Source organism: Orcinus orca, chromosome 11, assembly GCF_937001465.1.
Source record: "Orcinus orca chromosome 11, mOrcOrc1.1, whole genome shotgun sequence".
NCBI lineage: Eukaryota > Metazoa > Chordata > Mammalia > Artiodactyla > Delphinidae > Orcinus > Orcinus orca.
Window position 1 is genome coordinate 20,343,943 of NC_064569.1, and position 23,072 is coordinate 20,367,014.

Below are 23,072 nucleotides of genomic sequence, written 5' to 3' on the forward strand. Positions count from 1 at the left end.
GAGATGGGGATGGGAGGGGGTTGGGAGGGAGCAGGGAGAAAGAAAAGAAGGGCAGGAGAGAAAGAAAGGAAGGAGGAAGGGGCCATGACAACATAACTGGGTGTATCTGGGATGTAGGCCACCAAAAGTTAAACCAAGCCAGTGCTAGTGCAAGTGTTACTGCTTATTGAAACAGAAGTGAGAAACTCCTTGAAAAATGATGAACAACTGCTACCATCAGTATCCTTACTACTCCTGTGGGCTATCTGTACCTCAGCAGCATTGGCATTGCCTGGATCAGTGCTTCTCAAACTTTAATGTGCATGTGAATCACCTTAGGGTCCTGTTAAAATGCAGATGAAGTAGATCTGAGGTGAAACACCAAATTATGCATTTCTAACAAGTTCCCAGGTGATGCTGATGCTTCAGGTTCACAGACCACACTTTGTATATCAAAGATCCAGACCAGTGGTTCTCAAAGTTTGGGATGTGTTTTGCTAAAACACAGACTGCTGGGTCTCACCTCCAGAGTTTTTGATTCAGTAGGACTGAGGTGGGGCCCATGAATTTGCATTTCTAGCAAATTCCCAGATGATGCCAAGTGATTCTGCTGCTTCTGGTCAAGGGACCACATGCTGGGAACCACTGATTTAGACCAGAGTCCACCAACTGTGGTCCCCGAGAAATCCAGCCCACCACCAGTTTTTGTAAATAAAGTTTAACTGGGACACAGCGATGCCCGTTCAGTTATATATGACTGTTTTAATGTTACAGTGGCAGAGTTGAGGATTTGTGACAGAGCTGGTATGGCCCACAAAGCTGAAAATATTTACCATCTGGTCCTTTACAGAAAAAGCTTGCCAGCCTCTGAAATAGACTGTCATTATTAAGGCCAAATTGGCACAATATAATCATAGTGCTATAGGTTTACAATTAAGTTAACATGTATGAATTCTAGTTTTAAAATCCGTATTATTTCAGATTCCTTTCCTTTAGTATCTGATTCAAATGTATACATTCAAGACAGTTTAAAATTACATTGTTTCCTTTGTGCTTGCTTAATAGGGTTAAATTCATTAGATGTTTAGATCGTTTGAGATGAAGTAAAAGCATGAGAAATTATTTTATTCATAAATTTTGATTCAAGAATTAACCTACTTCCACAATCATCCAGCCCTTCCTCGGTTTACACTGTGGAGGAAGCTCCAAAATATCCAAGTGGTGCACTCCACCCAGAGCTGTGAATTGGCATAAATCAACCTCATTTTCTTCAAAGAAATATGGCTTTTCAGAGGCATTCTCTAACAGCAACAACTGCGCTGAAATTCATCAGATTAGTTCAGTTTCTAAACAGATCATAACATTTCTGTATTTTCTTAGCGGGAAAATGAAAATGTTCTAATACTGGTAAATGAAGTTTTTATTTAGCTGCTAAACATTTTCAAAATGTGGTTGATTCAAAACTATTCACAAAGCTAAGCTTGAAAGTGGGAATAGGCATGCGTAATGTTAGGGTGCAGGGGAGGGCCCCGTTTATATTTTATATACTAACGTTTTAGGAATTTGTATACAATAAGGATGTGTTACTATTAACATAAAAACTTTAAAAATATGGTTTATTGTATGGGAGGAAAAATAATTTTCCCGCTACCCTTCTGAGTTCTTGGCCGAGACTCCTGTAATAAAAGACAGATTAACAAGAGAAAAATGAGCAGGAGTTTATTAACATGTACACCTCATGTATACATGGGAGATACCCTGAGAAAAATTAGTAACTCAAAGAGGTGGCTTAGAACTCTGGCTTATATAGCATCTTCTACAAAGAATAATAAATTTGTGGAGAAATAACAGGACAAAGGAAAGCAGTTTTAGGCTTCCAAGGGCAGAGATAAAGCCTGTTATGTAAATTCGTCTGGCACCCTCTCCAGGCTGATAGGGTCTAAACTTGTCTCTGGCAATTAACCTTTAACCTTTGTCCCTCCTAGTAGAGAGGGGAGGAAAAACACTTTTGAAAGTTTATGCCCTGCTTTTAGGCAAATAGGAGGAGGGTAAGGACCTTTTCTTGCATCTTTTAAATTGTTTTCAGCTCAAAATAATTCTTATGCCAAAGTGACAGATTTTGGGGTGGCATATCCTGCTAACCTTCATTATAAAAGATCAAAAGTGGTTTAACACAAAATTTAATAACTGACAAATTAATTTTTTTAAATTGGACATTATGGAGCTAAAAATCTGAAAGAAGTAAAATGTTAAAAAAATAAATTTTGGCCCATATATGAAATGAAAGCTAATTTTTTTTTTCAACAAAAATAGGCCCAGCTTATAGAAAAACAGGGATGGAGGTTTGAAAGTGAAGAAACTGGACTGGATAATCTTTGTGTTCAGACATTTTACAGGGAAATTCTATGATCTCATAAATCTCAGTGCACAATCAGGGGATATCTGATGTCACATACCATCATTCCCACCTTTCACCAAAATTCTTTCAATAGAGTGTAATAGATAAGAAGAGGAAATCAGACCCTTACAGGTTCCATCCTTGACTAGCTGTGTGACCTTATACAAGATATGCTAATTAACATCTCTAGTCTCAGTTCCTTCCTCAACAAATGCATATAATAGTAGTATCTATCTTCTACAGTTTGGGGGAGCTGTGATTTAATACAAGAAAGGAGTTTAGAACTGGTGCCAAGCCCATAGTAAAAATTCAGGAACTGTTAGTCTTATTATTTATCATTACAATTTTCCTCTCCCATTAAAGGAAGCACACTGAGATGGCACTGAAAATAAGTGGAAATATCCAGAGAAAATTCCAGTTAAGCAATTGCCCCCTTTTCCTTGTATACATTCAATAAAATGTATACCTTAAGTAATTTTCAAATGTTTCTAGTTAATAGTCCATTTACCTGAAAAGAAAGTCAGAAAGAATACTGTGTCCCAATTTAGACTATTTATGATATATATTATTTGGGGATCACCATGTAGAAACCTTGGTATTATTGACACACTTTCATGAATGGAATATATTATCATATTTCTAACAGGAAAATTATCTCATAAGGATTACAGAAAAATTATAAAGATATAAACCTAGTTGACCGCTGACACAAAAGTGTATTGGAAAAAGTGAAGTAGACAAGAAGCCTGTTATAAAAAAATATGCTAAGAAATATATAAAAAGTATATTCCTTAGAAGTTACTGGGAAAGAAGCATAATGATAAAGTTAGTGGAAAACACGTATATAAATCTCAAACCAAAAGATTTTCAAATTAGACATCACTATCATTTTGACATATTAAAACTATATCCAGTTTCTACTTGCCAGGATAAGACTGAATACAGAAGTGTTGAAAAATTTCTGATCATGTACGTGTGCTTGAGAATGTTCAATGCAACACTGCTTGCAATAATAAAAAAAATTAGAAATAACCTTATTGTCTACTAATAAGGATTTAAATAATGTCCCATTATTGGATGACATTATACAGATACTTTAAAAAGTAAGGTTACCAATGTGCTCTGACTTAGAATCTTGTTGAATATTATTCATTTAAGCAGAATATATATTGTGTTCTATGTATGTATGTACAATGACAAATACTGTTAGGTGAAAAAAAGTAATTTTCAACAAAAACATCTGTATGATATGATCCCATGGTTTTATTTAAAACCAAAAGAGAGAGAAACAGAGACAGAGAGAGAGATTGCACAAATTTTAAAAAGTTGTTAACATTGGTTATATCAGAAGAGGGATGAGGAAGAATTTTCACTTTATACTTCTGCAACATCCTAGTTTTTTTTTTTTTTACAATGTCCCTGCATTTCTTTTGTAAGCAGAAAAATCCCAATAAAATTAAATTCTAAAAATGTAATTTAGAGGAATACCTGCTGAAACTGTTTCACTTAATAATTTCATCTCCAGTTCATATTTTGTGGCTTCAGATTCTTCCTGGACAGAACTCTACAGAGAACACAAGGACAGATGCGTGTGATCGTCAGTGTCTGCTGCAGCCCAGATTCACTCTCTTCCTGTTCCAGTTCCCACTAGATTTCTGCTACCTTAATTCCAGGGCCTCAGATGGACACTTGCTCTGGCCTAAAACTGGATTCAAAAACAATATTTAAAAAATTAATTTAAATGAGAGCCCATCTCCACAGAACCTCACAAGGGCAGGAGCTAGCCTGCTCAGATTCTTTGCTGAAAACCCCTAAGTGTAAAATAGAGAGACTAGGAAGCAATGCAAGCTATAAAAATTTTGTATTTGCATTTTGGTTTTAGCCAAGTTTTAGATTTTGCTTGATTTTGGCAATAAACTCTCTGATAGACTAATTCCAAAGCCTGCTTTTGGGTAAGCCTCTGAGGGGAATTAAAGATGCTATGTACCAAGTAATGTAGAAGATATCATTACATCCTGGTGTAGTAAAAAGAATACTACAAAAAGAGGACATAGGAATTTATATTTAAATCTGCCACTAACTTACCTTTGTGACCTTGAGCAAGTCATTTAACCATTATGGACCTCAAATGCCTGATCTAACAACCCATTTGGTATGTAACTGTGTGCCAGACATATTATACCTCTTGTAAACAATCCTAAGAGATAGCTATTATTTTCATTTTACAAAGAAGGGAACTGAAGCTTAGGGAGATGACTGGTCTAAGGGTCAAACAAAATAATAAAAGTAAAGAATTTTGTACGCTGTAAAGTACTAGATAAATGCAGTATTATGAAAATTTGGTATGTGTGTGCTAATATTTGCAAACTGGATCACATCCAGCAAACTCCATTTGATCTCAAATACCACCTGTACTTTTCTACAGCAATAAAAGAACCTTATATCGGAATTCTAGTCAGAAGCTTAATGCCAGTTCATCCCACCATGCCTCTCACCCTCATCCACCATACAAAGCCAAGTCCCCCTTAGTAAATTATCTTTTCCCTACTCTCATCACGATATTGCCCTGTATCTTCCTCTTGACCAGTTTTAACACTATGCATTCTCTGCCAGCTCTTTCCATCAGGCCTCTGACACTTCTCACTTATTAACTCATTCAAAGAATTTTTATTGAGTGCCTAAATTGTACAGGCATCCGTAGATGCTAGAAGCAAAAGGAAAGAAAAGACAAGGTCCCTGACTTAAGGAGCTGCCAGTCTATTAGGAAAGCAGGCAAACGAATAGGCATAATACCATTCGTGGGTGCTGTAGTGTAGTAAGGGGTCCACAATAGAACAGAAAGGAAGAAGAGTTAATTCTGTGGGAAAAATAGTCTGTGGGTGGTGAAAAAAGGAAACGCTACCCAAAGGTGGTAAAGTTTGAACTAAATCTTGAAAGATAATTAGGTCTTCCCCAAAATGGTGGGAGGGAATTTTAATGAGTGAAGGCAGAAAGGTATGAAGCAAAACAGGGTTACAAGCACCCCTGAGTAGTCAGGCATGGTTGGAATGAGACAGGCTGGGAGGGTGTAAAGATTTGAAGCTGGAGAGAGGCAGGCCAGCCTGTGGAGAGCTTTGGATGCCACTCTAAAGACCAGAACTTCCTCTGTGGGTAAAAGAGGGACCAAAAAAGATTTTTACTAGGAAAGTAACAGGAAGAAATTTGCATTTGGAAAGAGTATTCTGGTGCCCACCTGATGAATGTATTGCTTTGTAAAGAGTAAGAAGTCCAAGGTAAGAGGATCAGGGCCTAACTCAAGATAGAAGCAATCAGGACCATTAGAAGGAGCATATGTGAGAGATGATAAGGAAGTAAATCAACATAACTTGGATGGCAACTGGATATAGAAGTAAGGCAACGGACAGGCAAAGACTGATTTACAGATGCTTGGCTTAGGTAATAAGATGGATGGTGGTAACAATTACCAAGAAAAGAAAAGGAAGAATAGGTTTGGGGAAAAAATGTAGTGAATTTGATTGTGGATATGTTCCATTTGAGGTGCCCATGGAACATCTAGGCAGCCTTTGATATTATCTACCATTAAAAAGCCAGTTGCATTTCTTTCTTACAGGAAGGATTTTCTCCAACAATAATATCAAAGATATCAAACCAACAAGTGAGTCAGCCTTTCCAATTCACATCTTCAAAGAGTTGAGAATTCTTCAGCATGTAGATCAAACTGGTTTTCTACCTTGCAGGGAGTCCAAGAATTTAGACTTTCTCAACAGAACGTTCCCCTTAATAACCACAGTACTTCAGTATGCAACAACAAGAATTTATCAGTGTCCGTATTATCACACAAGAGAATAATCTTGTATTTAAGTCAACACATTGCCTTTATATAATTCATAATTTTTATAATTCTATGTTACTTTTTAGTTCAATTGACTCTTCTTGAAGTTAGACTTCTGGAGGAAGGAAGCAATGGGTCAATTTACATTCTGATGCAAGTTCCTTAATCTTAATAACTATTCTAGAATGTTTTCCTGTCATTGCAGCTAGAACATACTCCTGCACAATAATTAAACTCCAAACCACATTTATTGATACTATAAGCCTTCATAGTTTTATACATTCTAAAACTCCTTGTGTTTGTTGGCAATGTAACCGAAAAAAAATACTTCTTTCTTCATATTGATATCATGTTTATATCTGCTAATGAAAAGTCCTCTTTCATCATAATTGTTTTAGAAATTTTCCCATGTATTTTTTTTCTTCTAGCTAAACTTTAATAGTGCTTTGTCAAGTCTCAACAGTTACCAACTGGAATTTTTATTTGAATTGCACTAAATTTATAGATTTATAATAAATCTATATAAAAAATAACATTTCTTAAAACTGTTTGCCTGGAAATGTTGACAGAGTATGAAGCAGAGAAGGTAGTTAAAGTATAACTTTTCAGTGACACCTTGGTTCAACAGGTATAGGAATTGGCTTATAACAGGGAAGAACTTCACAGAACACAAGCAATTTTTCATTGTAACTTGATTAATGTGCAGTTATTGTAGTGTGGAAATTCTTTTAATATATGTGTAATTTGAATTTGATATAAAAACATAACCTGGGTCATGAATAAGATCATGGAAACAGACTAGAAATTCCAGAAACAGATCTCAGGATCCACTTGGGAATTTAGCATATGGCATTTCAGAGCAATAGAAAAAGCCTAGGTTTATATGGTAAGTGTTTTGAGACAGCTGGCTAAGATTTGAAATAAAATAAATTTAGATTCTCCCCATTTTACACTAAAATAAATTCCAGATGGATAAAAGATTTAAATGTGAAGGCATAACTAAACCAATCAAAAGCCACAAAAATCATGAAAATATTAGAAGAGAACATGGGAGACTTGCTATCAATAATTATCAACGGGGCTTCCCTGGTGGCACAGTGGTTGGGAGTCTGCCTGCCAATGCAGGGGACACGGGTTCGCGCCCTGGTCTGGGAAGATCCCACATGCCGCGGAGCAACTGGGCCCGTGAGCCACAATTACTGAGCCTGCGCATCTGGAGCCTGTGCTCTGCAACAAGAGAGGCCGCGATAGTGAGAGGCCCATGCACCGCGATGAAGAGTGGCCCCCGCTTGCCACAACTAGAGAAAGCCCTCGCACAGAAACGAAGACCCAACACAGCCATAAATAAATAAATTTAAAAAATTATCAATGAAATAGGTGATCTTGGACATCTGCAAAATGTCAGTACTGAATACTGTACACATTTGATAGAATGTCTTGAATTTTACTGTCCGTCAAGAGAATATCTACACAAAGGAAGTTCATTGATCTGAAATCCAATGTTTTCATCATCAAAAGATAATTTAGCTACAGCTTCAGAATAAAGTGTTGGAATTGGCTCTTGATAAGGAATTGAAGATGACTTTTGAAAATTCAGCATCGTATGCTTCATTTTGTACAAAAGATAAGAATGGTTACCCTGAGTGGGCCGAAGCCTCATTCATTCCTGTGGCTTTAATACCATCTATAGGCCGGTGGTTCCCAAATCCATGCTAGTGATGATCTTCAGACCACATACACTGTGCTGCTCAGCCCTGGAAAGACACAGTCTACACACACACGGTGGCTGGATCTGATTTTCCTCAGAACTCCAGATTCACGTTTGCCTACTTGACATTTCCATTTGTGTGTTCCACACTTACCATGTCCCCACCAAAATCCTCTGGTTTCTGTCACTCTCAACCAATTCAGCCCATACTTGTCCATCTCGGTAAATTGCGCTACCATCTTCTTAATTCCCCAAATCAAAACTCAGCAGGATTTGTTTATTTTGCCTCCCAAACATATCCAGCTTTCCATGTCTCTTACTACCACCTTTGTCCAAGCCACCATGACTTCTCATGCCTTTCTAGTACTACTGAACTCAATACCATGCTACTACTCTGGCCCCTCACAATTTTTTTATCTACGTAATGGCCAGAATAACCTTTCAAGGTGATAAATCATGCCATTCTCATACTTAGAGCCCTCTAATGCCTTCCTACTGCATTTACAATAAAATCTTAACTTCTTCTTCTGGCCGACAAAGCCCTGCTTCACCTCGCTTCTGCTTTTCTCTCTGACGTCATCACATGTCACTCTGCTCTTTGCCCACTGTACCTCGGTCCACTGGCCTTCTTCCTGGGCTTCACTCCTGTCTTATGACCTTTGCAGTAATTTTACCCTCAGATCAGAATATTTCTACCCTAATAATTACATAGCTGATTCCTTCTGGTCATTTGGGTTTCAGCTTAAATAATAATTCATCATACAAGCCCTCCCTAAACACCCAATCTAGTTACCACCCTGATTAATTCTGTGCATGCCATTTATTAGTATCTGCTATTTTCCAGTTTTTTCTTATTTATTGTTTGTTTCTCCTGACTTGCAAGTAAATTGCGAGAGCAGGAATCTCATTTGTCCTTTACCACTGCCCTCTGAGGGCCAGAACAGTGCCTGGCATATAGAGGTAGGCATTCAATAAATATTTGCTGAATGAGTAAAGAAATAAGAACAGGGTCCAGGGTATGACCGGGGAAACAGGCTGAAGTAAGTCTGTAGGAAGTTAAAGGGTGATGAATGCTAAAGCTAGGTTTTGCACGTGGGTTATCCTCATAGATTTTTAATTTATCCATGATGATGCCAAGAAGTCCCTGAATCTCTAAGGCTATTTATTTCATGCCTCCACACTTTTCCCTCTGAGCAGAACAATTTCCTTTCCTTCCCATCTCAACTCCTCCATGCCTATCAAAAGATTTAGCTCAAAGGTTACCTCATCAGAGAAGACCTCCGGTCTGTTCATTTTTTTTTTTTTTTTTTTTAAATTCATTTTGATCTCTTAACTCCCATGCCTAATATCTCTCATTGCACCATCAAAACGTACGGTAACTGTTACACTTATCCACAATCATGTCAAATTCCTCATAAAAGGCACTTAGTAAATTTTATATTTCATATATATGTTTTATATATTATATATACTCATATTTATATTAAATATATAATACATATATACTCATATTTATGTTAAATCTGGTATCTGCTTATTTATTTATTTTTGGCTGCACTGGGTCTGTGTTGCTGTGCGGGGCTTTCTCTAGTTGCAGCGAGTTGGGGCTACTTTCCTTGTGGTGCGCAGGCTCCTCGTTGCAATGGCTTCTCTTGTTGCGGAGCACGGGCTCTAGGCACGCGGGCTCAGTAGTTGTAGCTCATGGGCTCTAGAGTGCAGGCTCAGTAGTTGCGGCGCATGGGCTTAGTTACTCCGCAGCATGTAGGATCTTCCCGGACCAGGCCTTGAACCCATGTCCCCTGCATCGGCAGGTGGATTCTTAACCACTGCGCCACCAGGGAAGCCCGACAAAGACTAGTTTTAACTTTAAAAAGTTCAAAGGTCCATTATATCATGCATGCCCCTTAGATCACTGAACTATTTCTGAAGATAATTATTATTTTTAAAAAGCAACATTTCTCATATTTTGCTACACTTAAATTAGACTTTTCAAAAAGTTTTCTAAGATATATTAATTGGAAAGACAGTATTAGCCAATACTGACATTATTGTAAATATTATTATTACACATTTAAATGAACTAAAATATGGTATTAAGAGCCCTCTAGTGGCAAAATCTTAATAGACCCATGAAAAAGGAAGACAATTTGGACCATCTTCTAAACCTAAGAGATTTAATTTTTAAACTAACAAAGTACTAAATACTTGGTATTTGTAATCACATCACATAATAAGCATAATTAAAGTATTTTGGGCCATAGATTCCTGCATTATTATACTAATATTTGCCTTGCAATCAGCCTCCAAATTTATTAAAAAGATACAAGAAATGTAATATTATATTACAATATGCCAACCTAAAATTATAAAAATAAGCAGCTTATCCTAAAGAAAAAATTTTAAAAATAGAGAAATCTCTTCCTCTAAAGCCAAAACACAGTAAATTTGCCTACTGATCCTACAGGTAGTCCCTAATTTACATACACTCACACAAACACATATACACATACACATACAAGTTAAATTTCATCAATTTATATGCCAGTTTAAAAAATGTATACCATATTTTACCATACCAAGAAAACAGTGTTATGAGTGACATTTAAGGTTATGATAGTTTCTATTTTGCCGTGATTATAAAGGAATACAAATCTCACCACTGCCCATAAATATTGCTTCACATTCTGAGTTCCAACCGGACTGCAAGAAGCACACTTCTCCTGAGGCTGCTGTGGGGTTGGAAGTGAAGCCTTCCTATCACCACCTGTACTAGGCCAGATCACCCCAGGGCACAACTGCTGAGGAGAGGGTCCCAAGAATCCCTAGTGACAAGCTTGTAGATTCCCTAAAGTGACAGAAATGGTTCCCAGCACACCCAACTGGAACTGAGAGTCTCAAAAACACAGGATAATTTTAATGTGGGGACTGGTTGAATTCTTTGATACGAGTGATTGTTCTTACACAGGTTGTTCACAACAAATCAGACTCAAGTTAGGGTCTACTTTTAATCACTTAACCGTCCATTCATTCGCTTATTCCTTCTTTCATTCAATAAACATTTATCGAAACTCTATCGCGTACCAGGCCCTGTGCTTACTGTAAATATGAAATCTATCCTTACCCTCCTAAATATGATTCATATCCTAAATATCCTTATCCTCGTCCTCGAGATAATTTAGTGTTTAAATTAAGAATTTTAATAATTAAACAGAATGATAAAAGCATAGTAGAGATACATCTAATTTAGCCTGAAAAAAAGGGGAGAACTTTGTGGAGGTAAAATTGAAAGTGATAAAATGAAATTTATATTTTAAAGCAGGACAAGAAAATTTAAGCATAACATATTCCCTGCCTGTATTGGGCCCTCCCTAATGTACAATGTGCATCTGAGTTATACATTAGCCAGACATCCTCAAAGGGGGGAACGCCTGCCACAAAGATCAATGTTTTTATCCTTTCTTCTGATGTCGGCAAAGTAACTTCTTAGATTAGCATCCTTTCACAACTCTGTAAGGGGTCACAGTGATTTACTGCTCACTTTGTACATGCTTACCTGGATTATGTATCTTTGGTGAACTTTATGTAAAATGTCAGTGTGTGATTTTGATGTACAATCCTTTGTCTTGAAAATGTATATGACTGTGCCTTCGACTTCTAACAAGTGGAACAGTTCTCAGACCTTCTGAGAGTCTGTCTCCCAGGTTATAATTCTCAGTTTGGCTCAAATAAAATTCTATTTTTTCTTCTTAACTTGATTGTTAATTGAATTTTTGTCAACAAAGGTTAAGTCTTAAAAGACAAGTAGATGTTAGGCAAAGTGGATGAGGATGACGGGAGGAAGGGAATTTCACAAGGACAGAATATTTATTGAAAATTCAAACAATATAGAACTGTAAAGAGAATAAAATATCACTGATAGTATATCATCATCCCATCCTTCTCACACTCCCTCCCCGCCGCTCCAAGATAGCCACTGTTTGGATAAGCAGGCTGCCAGATTGTTTTCTACGATTTCACAAATAAGTTTTTTTTTTCCCTTACAAAAACAGAACCCTATTGCAAATATAGTTTTGTATCTTGAAAAAAAAATCTTAACAATGCATCTTAGGTATTTTCCCATATAAAAGTATATACGTTCTAGTCCAAGATGGCGATGTAGGAATATCCCAAAGCCACCTCCTCCCACAAACACACTCAATCTACAGCTGCATACGGAACAATTTTCTCTGAAAAACCCCCGAAAACTAGCTGAGTGACTCCTACACATCGGGTGAATGGGAAAAAGCCCATACAGAAGCAGGTAGGAGAGGCTGGGACACAATCTCGCCATAAACCCGCCCCTGTACAGCAAATCACAATCAGGAGGGAACTTACAAACATGAGCTTCTCCCCAAGGAACAAAGAGTCTGAACTGCACGTCAGGCCTCAACTTCTAAGACTTGCACCTGAGAAACTAGCCCCCAAAACATCTAGCTCTGAAAGTCAAGAGGGCTTGCTTCCGCCAGACCCAGAAGGCTATGCAAACTGAGAAGAAGTTTTTAAACGGCCCCTGTGTGCAGACTCACCTGCCCCAGGGCCCAGGTGGCCAACTGAAAAGCAACCCGACTTTCTGTGAAAGAGGCTTATTTGATTATCTTAAAGCGTAGGCCTGAGGGGTAGGCATCTACTATTGAACACACAGCTAGGGGGCCTACTGAATTACTCTCCAAAAACAAGAGGCCAGCAGGTACCATATCTTTGTGCTCTCCTTCTATTTTGGTCCAGATCACCAGGATCTCCCAAAAAGGAGCTTGTATCACCCAGCGGACACCTCTTGCTCACCTGTCTCTGGTGGCCGGTGGGGCTCACATTCACAGGTCCCAGGGACTGAAACAAATGAAGAAAGAGCTCTTAACTGGCTACCACCCCCAGGGCACAGCAGAGAGGCGACACACCCAGGAGCTCAGTCTTTCTGTGAAAGAGGCCTATTAGTTTATCTTCATAGCTGTGGCTTGAGGGGTAGGCTTCTAACTGAACACACATCTAAGGGCCCACTGTAATCCTCCCTAGAGACCTCAGAAGGAAGGCACTATCTCTCTTGAGCACCAGTGTTTCCCAGGGGAAGCTTCTACATGTGTCTGGTGCCCTGGTTTCTACATTTGGTACCCTGGTTTTGCTGGCTGCTGCCCAGGGCCTGGCCCTTGATTGCCTGGTTCTGGTGGCCAGCAGAGCTTGTATTCATGAGTTCAACAGGATGGTAGCAAAGAAAGAAACAGTTCTTAACTGGCTATCACCTCAAGGCTCAGCTCAGAGGGAGCAGAAGGTCCCAGAAGACTATCTCCCAGTCCTCCCCTGAAAGATGCATACTTGTACACTTTAAAATTTGTTGCTTGAAGGTCTGGCTTCCAATCAGCCTGGACCTAGGTGTTGACTGAGCTCCTTCCTTTTGGGACACTGACAGGTCTTGGCACAGCCTCAACTATTGGGAGCCACTAAAAATAAAGTAGGTGCTTGGACAATCACAAAGAATTGAGAGACAACCAAGGTAGTGTTGAAGGATATATTTCATCTCCTACACTAGACTACTCCTTCAATACTGGGAGAGGTGGCTGTTTTATCTAACCAATACAGAGAGTCAAGAAAAGAGAAGAAACAGACGAATATATTCCAAACAAAAGAACAAGATAAAACCTCAGAAAAAGACCTTAGTGAAACAGATGAGTGATTTACCTGATAAAGATCTCAGAACAATGGTCGTAGAGATGCTAACTGAGCCTAGGAGAAGAATAAAGGAACATACTGAGAATTTCAACAAAGATAAAATATAAGAAAGTACCAAATAGAAGTCACAGAGCCAAAGAATACAATAACTGAACTGAAAATACAATAGAGAAATTCAATAGCAGATTAGATAAAGCTAGACAAAACGATCTGAGAACTCACAGACAAGGCAGTAGAACTCACCCAAGCAAAAAGAAAAATGAAAGATAGCTTAAGAGACTTATGGAACAACATCAAGCAGACCAACATGTGCATTATGGGGGTCCCAGAAGGAGAGGAGAGAGACAAGGGGGCAGAAAACTTATTTGAAGAAATAATGGATGAAAACTTCCCAACCTGGGGAAGGAAACAGACATTCAGATCCAGGAAGCTCAGAGAGTACCAAAAAAGATAAATTCAAAGAAGCCCACACGAAGACATTTTATAATTAAAGTGTCAAAAGTTAAAGACAAGGAAGAATCTTAAAAAACACCAGGAGAAAAGCAACTTGTTACATATAAGGGAACCCCCATAAGATTACCAGTATATTTTTCAGCAGAAAATTTGCAGGCCAGAAGGGAGTGGCATAATGTATTCAATGAGCTAAAAGAAAAAAAAACAAACACAAAAACCGAAGCAAGAATACTCTACCCGTCAGTGTTTTCATACAGAATTGAAGAACAGAAAAAGAGTTTTCCAGACAAGCAAAAGCTAAAGGAGCTCATCATCACTAGACCAGCCTTACAAGAAATGTTAAAGGGACTTCTTTAAACTGAAATGAAAGGGTGCTAATTAGTAACAGGAAAACATATGAAAGTATAAAGAAAAATATATGTAAAATTCAGAATAATGTTGTAAAAATGGTGGGTTAATCACTTATAAAGCTAGTATGAATGTTAAAAGACAAAGTAGTAAAAATAAATATAACTACAATATTTTGTTGAGAATAACACAAGATAAAAATATGTAAATTATGACATCAAAAACATAAAACGTGGTGGGGGGTAAAAGTGTAGAGCTTTAGAATACATTCAAACTTAAATTGCTATCAATTTAAAATAGATTTTTATAAATATAAGTTGTTTTATGTAAGTCTCGTGGTAACCACAAAGCAAAAACCTATTGTAAATACACAAAAGACAAAAAGAATCTAAGCATACCAGTAAAGAAAATCATCAAATTGCAAAGAAAGAGAACAAGAAAAGAAGAAAGGAACAGAGGAATTACAAAACATCCAGAAAACAATGACCACAATGGCAGTAGGTATATACCTATCAATAAATACCTTAAATGTACATGGGGTAAATTCTCCAATCAAAAGACACAGACTGGCTGAATGGATAAAAACACAAGACCCAGCAATGTGCTGCCTGTAAGAGACTCACTTTAAATATAAAGACACACACAGACTGCAAGTGAAAGGATAAAAAGGGATATTCTATGCAAATAGAAACCAAAAGAAAGCTGGGGCAGCTATACTTTTATCACCAAAAATAGACTTTAAGAAAAAGGGTGTAATAAAAGACAAAGAAGGTCATTACATAATGATAAAGGAGTTAATCTAATAAAAGAATATAACATTTGTAAATATTCACACACCCAACATAGGAGCACCTAATATATATAGCAAACAGACATAAAGGGAGAAACAGAAAGCAATACAATAGTAGTAGGAGACTTTAACACCCTAATTTCATCAATGGATAGATCATCCAGACAGAAACCAATAAGAAAACATTGGCCTTAAACAACACATTAGACAAGATAGACTTAACAGACATGTACAGAATATTTCATCCAAAAGCAACAGAATACCCTTCTTTCTCAAGTGCACATGGAACATTCTCCAGGGTAGATCATATGTTAGGCCACAGAACAAATCTTAATAAATTTAATTAAACTGGAATCATATCAAGCATCTTTTCAGATGCTTGATATGATTCATACCAACAATGGTATGAAACTAGAATACAGTTACAAGAAAAACACTAGAAAATTCACAAACATGTGGGGCTTAAACAACATGCTACTGGACAACCAATAGGTCAAAGAAGAAATCAAAAAATATCTCGAGACAAATGAAAATGGAAATAAAATATACCAAAACTTATGGGATAAGGCAAAAGAGGCTGTAAGACAGAATTTCACAGCGATAAATGCCTACATCAAGAAACAAAAAAGATCTATAAACTACCTAACTTTACACCTCAAGAAACTAGAAAAAGAACAAATGAGGGCTTCCCTGGTGGCGCAGTGGTTGAGAGTCCGCCTGCCGATGCGGGTGACGCGGGTCCGTGCCCCGGTCCGGGAGGATCCCACATGCCGCGGAGCGGCTGGTTCCGTGAGCCATGGCTGCTGAACCTGCGCGTCTGGAGCCTGTGCTCCGCGACGGGAGAGGCCACAGCAGTGAGAGGCCAGCGTACCGCAAAAAAAATTAAAAGAAAAGAACAAAGGAAGCCCAAAATTAGTAGAAGGAAGGAAATAACAAAGATCAGAGCAGAAATAAATGAAATAGAGACTAAAAAGACCATAAAAAGATCAATAAAGCTAAGAGCTTTTTTTTTTTTGCAAAGATAAACAAAATTGACAAAGCTTTAGGTAGATTTACAAAGAAAAACCCTAACCCTAACTCGTAACCCAGGCCCTTCACCCAAACCCAAACCCCAAACCTAACCCCTGGCTCATACCTATAACCTTACCTGTACTATAAACCCTAACTTAACCTTAACCAAAAAGCCATAAAATCATATAACCATATAGCTATAGTCATAAACCATAACCATAAACCTAACCATAACCAGAAACTGAAACCAGAACCATAATCCATAAATTATAACCAGAAACTGAAATCAGAACCACAAACCATAATTTATAACCAGAAACAATATACATAACCAGAAACCACATCCATACGCCATCAACCATAACCATTAACTATAACCATAACTAAAATATAAACCATAAATTATAAACCATATACTATAACCATAAACTCTAACCTTAACCCAGACCCAGGTCAGCTCCCATACCAGCCCCAGCCGTAGCCTTAGTCCGCTAAACCAGCTGTTCCCAACCTTTCTGGCACCAGGGACCGGTTTCGTGGAAGACAATTTTTCCACGGACGGGAAGGGGGAGGGGGGTGGGGGGGGGATGGTTCAGGCGGTAATGCAAGCACTGGGGAGCAATGGCAAGAGGCAGATGAAGCCTGGCTTGCTTACCCGCCGCTCACCTCCTGCTGTGCAGCCGGTTCCTAACAGGCAGCAGACCAGTAGCAGTCCGTGGCCCGCGGGTTGGGGACCCCTGCTCTGAACCACTAACACCAACCCCAATCTAATCAAATCATACGAAGACATTATAAAAAGAAAACTACAGATCAACACTCCTTCTAAATATAGATATAAGAATCCTTCACAAAATAATAGAAATATGAAACCGACAGCATATTGAAAAGATTATGCACCAAAAGCAAGTGTCTCTACACCAGAAATTCCAGGTTGTTAATATACTGAACCAAGCAATGTTATAGATTATTAAATTAAAACCATGTAGTGTAATACATGACAATTATTGCATGATCATGTAATTTGATGCAGAAAAAGCTTTAAACAAATGCAAGTGCAATTTCATCATATAAACACAAAAGTAGGAGGAAAAGGACATTCGTTCGATATGAGACAAAGCATTAGACAAAACACACAGGAATATCATGCTCAATGTTGAGGACTGAAAGGTTTATCCCTGAATTCAGGAACAAGGCCACGTTGTTGGCTTTCACCATTGTTACAATATGGTACTGGAAATTCTACCCAGAGCAATGAGGAAAAACATAAAAGGCATCCACATATGAAAGGAGAAAGTAAAACCATATCTATTCACAGACACAGATGACAGCATCTTACATATATGTTTCCAAAGAATCAACAGAAAAATTATTTGAGCTAGTCAACTAATATCAGCAAAGTTAGAGGACAAAATATCAATACACAAAAATCTGTTTATTTGTATGTACTAGCAATGAATATTCTCAAAAGGAATTTAAGAAGACAGTTACATTTTAAATAATGTCAACACCAATAAAATACTTAGGAATAGATTTAATCAAGGTGCAAGACTGTACACTGAAAATCATAAAACATAGCTGAAAGAAATGAAAGAAAACCTAAATAATGTGAAGACATCCCATGGTGATGGAAAGACTTAATATTGTTAAGGTGGTAATAGTACATAATGCGGTCTACAGATTCAATGTGATTCCTATGAAAATTCCTGAAGGCTTTTGGGAAGAAATACACAAGCTTATCCTAACATTCATATGAAATTTCAAGGGACCCCAAAGAGCCAAAACAATCTCAAAAATCAAAGTTGGAGGCTCACGCTTCCCAATTTCACATGTTAGTACACAGCAACAGTAAATAAAACATTGTGATACCGGCACAGAGATATACATATACATCAGTGGAATTGAATGGAAAACTGAGAAATAAACACATCCATCTATAGTCAATTGACTTTTGACAAGGGTGGAAAACATTAAACTGGGGAAAGAATGATCTTGTCAACAGATGGTGCTAGGCAACTGGCTATCTATGTACCGAGGGATGAAATTGGACTGTTACCTCATACCACATACAAAAATTAACTCAAAATAGACAAAAGGCTTAGTCAGCCCTCCATATATGTGGGTTCTGCATCCACAAATTCAACCAATTGTGGATCAAAAATATTCCAAAAAATAATTCTAGAAGGTTACAAAATGAAAAACTTGAATTTGCCTTGCTGGTAACTATTTACGTAGCATTTACAACATATTTACAACTATTTATATAACATTTACATTGTATTAGGTATTATAAGTAATCTTGAGATGATTTAAAGTATATGGGAATATGTGTGTAGGATATATGCAAATATTATGCTATTTTATATAAGGGACTTGACCATCTGTGAATTTTGGTACCCACAGGGCAGTCCTGGAACCATTCCTTCATGGATACCGAGGAATGACTGTATAAACTCTAGAAGAAAACATGGGGATAAATCTTCATGACCTTGGATTTAGCAATGGTTTCTCAGATCTGACACCAAGGCACAGGCAATGAAAGAAAAAAATAGATAAATTGGATTTTCTCAAAATTAAAAACTTTTGTGCATCAAAAGACACTATCCAGAAAGTGGAAGAAGGCCCACAGAATGGAAGAAAATATTTGCACATTTTAATAGATCTGGTAAAAGTCTGTTATCCAGAATATATCAAGAACTTTTGCAACTCATCAACAAAAAGACAAAGAAGCCAATTTTTTAAATGGACAAAGGACTTGAATAGACCCTTCTCCAGATGAGACATACACATGGTCCACAAGCACATGAAAAGATGTCAGATAGTAAAAGTGGTGTGAGGCCATGGGCAATTATTAGGGTGGTAGCCTCTACAAAACTTCAAGGTGTTTGGATGAGGATAGCTACAATGACAAGTGCCACGTGGTTAACGGAGGAGTATCTGATGAGTGATTTTAAGTCTGTTTGGTGCAAACAGATTAAGCTGGTTATAATTATTCCTCATAAGGATAATATAAGGGATGGATCCACTATGTAGTTTAAGGGGTTTAGGATTATTGTGATTTGTAGTATACCATAGCCACCAAGTTTGAGTAGTACAGCTGCAAGAACTACAGATCTGGAAGTGGGAATTCTACATGCCCCTTTGGCCATCAGAGGTGTAATCTGTAGAGGGGCATTTTTTTACTGTAAAAGCTATCATGCATGCTAATCAGAGGAAAATATTGAATCAAGAGTTAGATATTGTTTGGTCTCAGTACTGGATTATTAAAAAGTTTAATGAACCTATAATCTTTTGGATATATACTAGAGCAACTAGAAGTGGAAGAGATCATACTAGTGCGTAAAATAAAAAGTAAATTCCTGCAGTGAGTAGCTCTGTTTGGTTTCCTCAGCAAGAGACAGTAATTAATGCTGGGACAAGTGTTTTTTCAAATAAGAATAGAATCAAATCAATCCTGTGGCAGTGAAAGTTATAATTAGGAATATCTGTAGCATAAATAGTATAGTGATATATAGGGGCAGTGATTTGAGCTAGTGATTCTTTAGATAGGAGGAACTGGCTGGCTATGAGTATTAGTGATGAGTCATGTCAAAGTAAAAGTGCTGATAGAGAATCAGAGAAGATTAATGAAAAGTTAAGGCTGTTGTCATTAAATTGGTTAAGAAGGAATAAGCTAATAAAACTAGTGAACTGAAAGTGGTGGTATTAATTCAAATTATATATTTTTAATAATCATATTAGTGGTATTAATATAATAGGTGGCATAATAATTTTTAAAATTGGAGAAGGTTGAGAACTTGTACATAATCAATATCATAGCTGTTTGATACTATTACTAGCAGGGATAATCCTAGCGCGGCTTTGCAGGCTGTGAAAACTGGTAAGATGATGGGTCTTATGCTAGCTAGAGGGAAATGGATGTTTTGGGTTGCCATAATGAATAATGATATTATTCCTTCCAGAAATAGTAGGGAGGATATTAAGTGGAATTGGTATGTTAATACTCCCTAAGGGAAACTGTAAATGCTAGAATAATATTTACGTAGACAAAAGGAACTTGATAATTATGAATTTAATCATAATTTAATGAGCCAAAATACTTTGCTTTAATTTAAACTATCATATTTGGTCCACTCTAACCCCTTTTGAGTCCACTTGTAGGCTAAACGTATTGCTAGCAGTGAAATTAGGAGTAGCGCTATAATGAGTATTGTTATTAGATTGTTTGTTTGGGACGCTGAAGGTAGGGGCAGAAGGATCATTTCTAGGTCAAAGAGGAGAACCATAATGGACACTGTGAAACATTTTATGAAAAAGCGTAGGCATGCTGATCCTATAGTGTCAAATCCACATTTGTAAGGACTTGATTTTTCTGTGTGTTTAGTTGGGGAAGTTAGAATGTGATAAATACAAGTAATGAAACTTTTTTGGATGATGTCATCATTGATACATTGTTAGGATGTTGGTTAAGAAGCCCAAGGGTAATAAAAATGTTGAGTTTAAATGGAATCATATGACTAGACCAGATGCTCTGTGAGGGGCTGAGAGGGCTCCTGTAAGAGGTCAGGGGCTGGGATTTACTATATGGAATGCATGGGTTTGGTGGGTCATTATGTGTCATTGTGTAAGTAGAGGCTTACTAGCAGGGTGCATATGTAAGCTTCAATAAGGGCTGCTGCAAATTCAAGGATCGTGAGTAGAATGAGAATAACAAATGTAATGAAGGCTGTGGTAGGGATAATGCTTATTAGGGCCAGGGTTGCCCCTTCAATTAAATAAATTAATAGATGGCCAGCTGTGATATTAGTTATTAGTCATACAGCTAGGGCCATTGGTTGGACAAATAAGCCAACAGTTTCAATAATTACTAGCACAGGGATAAGAGAAATTGGTGTTCCTTGTGGTAGAAAGTGGGCTAGAGATGCTTTTGTTTTATGGTGGAAGCATAATTACAGTTCCTGCTCATAAAGGGATTGCTATTGCCAAATCTATTGCAAGTTGTGTGGTGGGTGTAATGAATGTGGTTGAGACCACTATTTATACTATAAACGAAAATTACCCCAAAATGGATTAAACATTTGAACATAGATCTGAAACCACAAAACTCCTAAAAGAAGACATAGGTGGGGTAAATTCCTTGACATCAGTCTTGGCGATGATTTTTTGGATTTGACACCAAAAGCAAATATAACAAAAGCAAAAATAAACAAGTGGGACAACATCGAACTAGAAAGCTTCTACACAGCAGAAGAAACAACTGACAAAATGAAAAGGCAACCTACCAAATGTGAGAAAATATTTGCAAATCAAATATCTGATAAGAAGTTAATATTCAAAATGCATAAAGAACTCATACAACTCAATAGCAAAAATGGGGCTTCCCTAGTGGTGCAGTGGTTAAGAATCTGCCTGCCAATGCAGGGGACACAGGTTTGATCCCTGGTCCAGGAGGGTCCCACATGCCATGGAGCAAATAAGCCCGTGCTCCACAACTACTGAGCCTGAGCTCTGAAGCCTGTAAGCCACAACTACTCAGCCCGTATGCCTGGGGCCTGTGCTCTGCAACAAGAGAAGCCACCACACTGAGAATCCCGTGCACCACAATGAGGAGTGGCCCCCACTCGCTGCAACTACAGAAAGCCCGCGCACAGCAATGAAGACCCAATGCAGCCAGACAAACAAACAAACAAAAAGCAAAATGCCCAACATTCCAAATAAAAAATGGGCAGAGGATATGAATAGACATTTTTCAAAGGAAGACATACAGATGGCCAAAAGGCACATGAAAAGGTGCTCAACATCACTAGTCATCAGGGAAATGCAAATCAAAACCACAATGAAATATCACCTGTTAGAATAGCTATTATCAAAAAGACAAGAAATAAGTGCTGGTGAGAATGTGGAGAAAAGGGAATCCTTGTGCACTGTTGGTGGGAATGTAAAATGGTGCAGCCACTATGGAAAACATTATGGAGTTTCTTCAAAAAAATTAAAAATAAAACTACCATATGATCCAGCAATTCCACTTTTGGGTATTTATCTGAAGGAAACAAAAATACTAACTCGAAAAGATGTATGTACCTCCATGTTCACTGCAGCGCTATTCACAATAGCCAAGACATGGAAGCAATGTAAGAGTTCATCAATGGATGAATGGATAAAGAAAATGTGATATATAGAGATAATGGAATAATATTCAGCCATAAAAAATACGGAAATCTTGCCATTTGAGACAACATGGTGGACCCTGAGGGCATTATGCTACGTGAAATGTCAGACAGAGAAAGACAAATACCATATGATCTCACTTTTTTGTGGAATCTAAAAAAAAAACAAGTGAACTCAGATACAGGGAACAGATTGGTGGTTGCCAGTCTCAGGGGTGGAGGTGGACAAAATGGGTGAAGGTGGCCAGAAGGTACAAACCTCCGGTTATAAATAAATAAATTCTTGGGTTGAAATGTACAACATGGTGACTATAGTCAATAATACTGTATTTTATATTTGAAAGTTGGTAAGAGAGATCTTAAAAGTTCTCATCACAAAAAAAGAATTGCAGCTATATGTGATGATGAATGTTAACTTATTATGGAGATTATTTCACAGTATATAGAAATATCAAATCATTGTGTTGTACACCTGAAACTAATATAATGCCGTATGTCAAGTATATCCCAATAAAAGTTTTTTTAATTAAAAAAAGGATATAAAGTCTATATCATCATTTTGAAAGGCTACTACTTGACTGGATATTTTATAATTAATCTGTGGACTATATTCGCTAATACAAAAAAACTTCAATGAACATTGTAGCATTCATTTTTATTTACTTGTTCTATTATTTCATAATAATAAA

At 37.4% G+C, this 23,072-nt stretch overlaps 1 protein-coding gene across 9 annotated transcripts in view; it reads right to left on the minus strand.

Annotated features, from left to right (window-relative positions):
• DNAI7 (dynein axonemal intermediate chain 7) overlaps positions 1–23,072 on the minus strand; it is a 73,911-nt gene that overhangs the window by 9,748 nt on the left and 41,091 nt on the right. For 8 of the 9 annotated variants that reach the window (XM_033430228.2, XM_004270910.3, XM_049694196.1 and 5 more), the window contains 2 exons: positions 3,866–3,941; positions 1,138–1,298 (listed from right to left, as the gene is read on the minus strand). The exons of the other annotated variant lie outside the window; for it this stretch is intronic. In XM_033430228.2, coding sequence (XP_033286119.1) covers positions 1,138–1,298; positions 3,866–3,941 — 237 coding nt within the window. The remainder of the gene's footprint in view (positions 1–1,137; positions 1,299–3,865; positions 3,942–23,072) is intronic. 9 annotated transcript variants of the gene reach the window in all.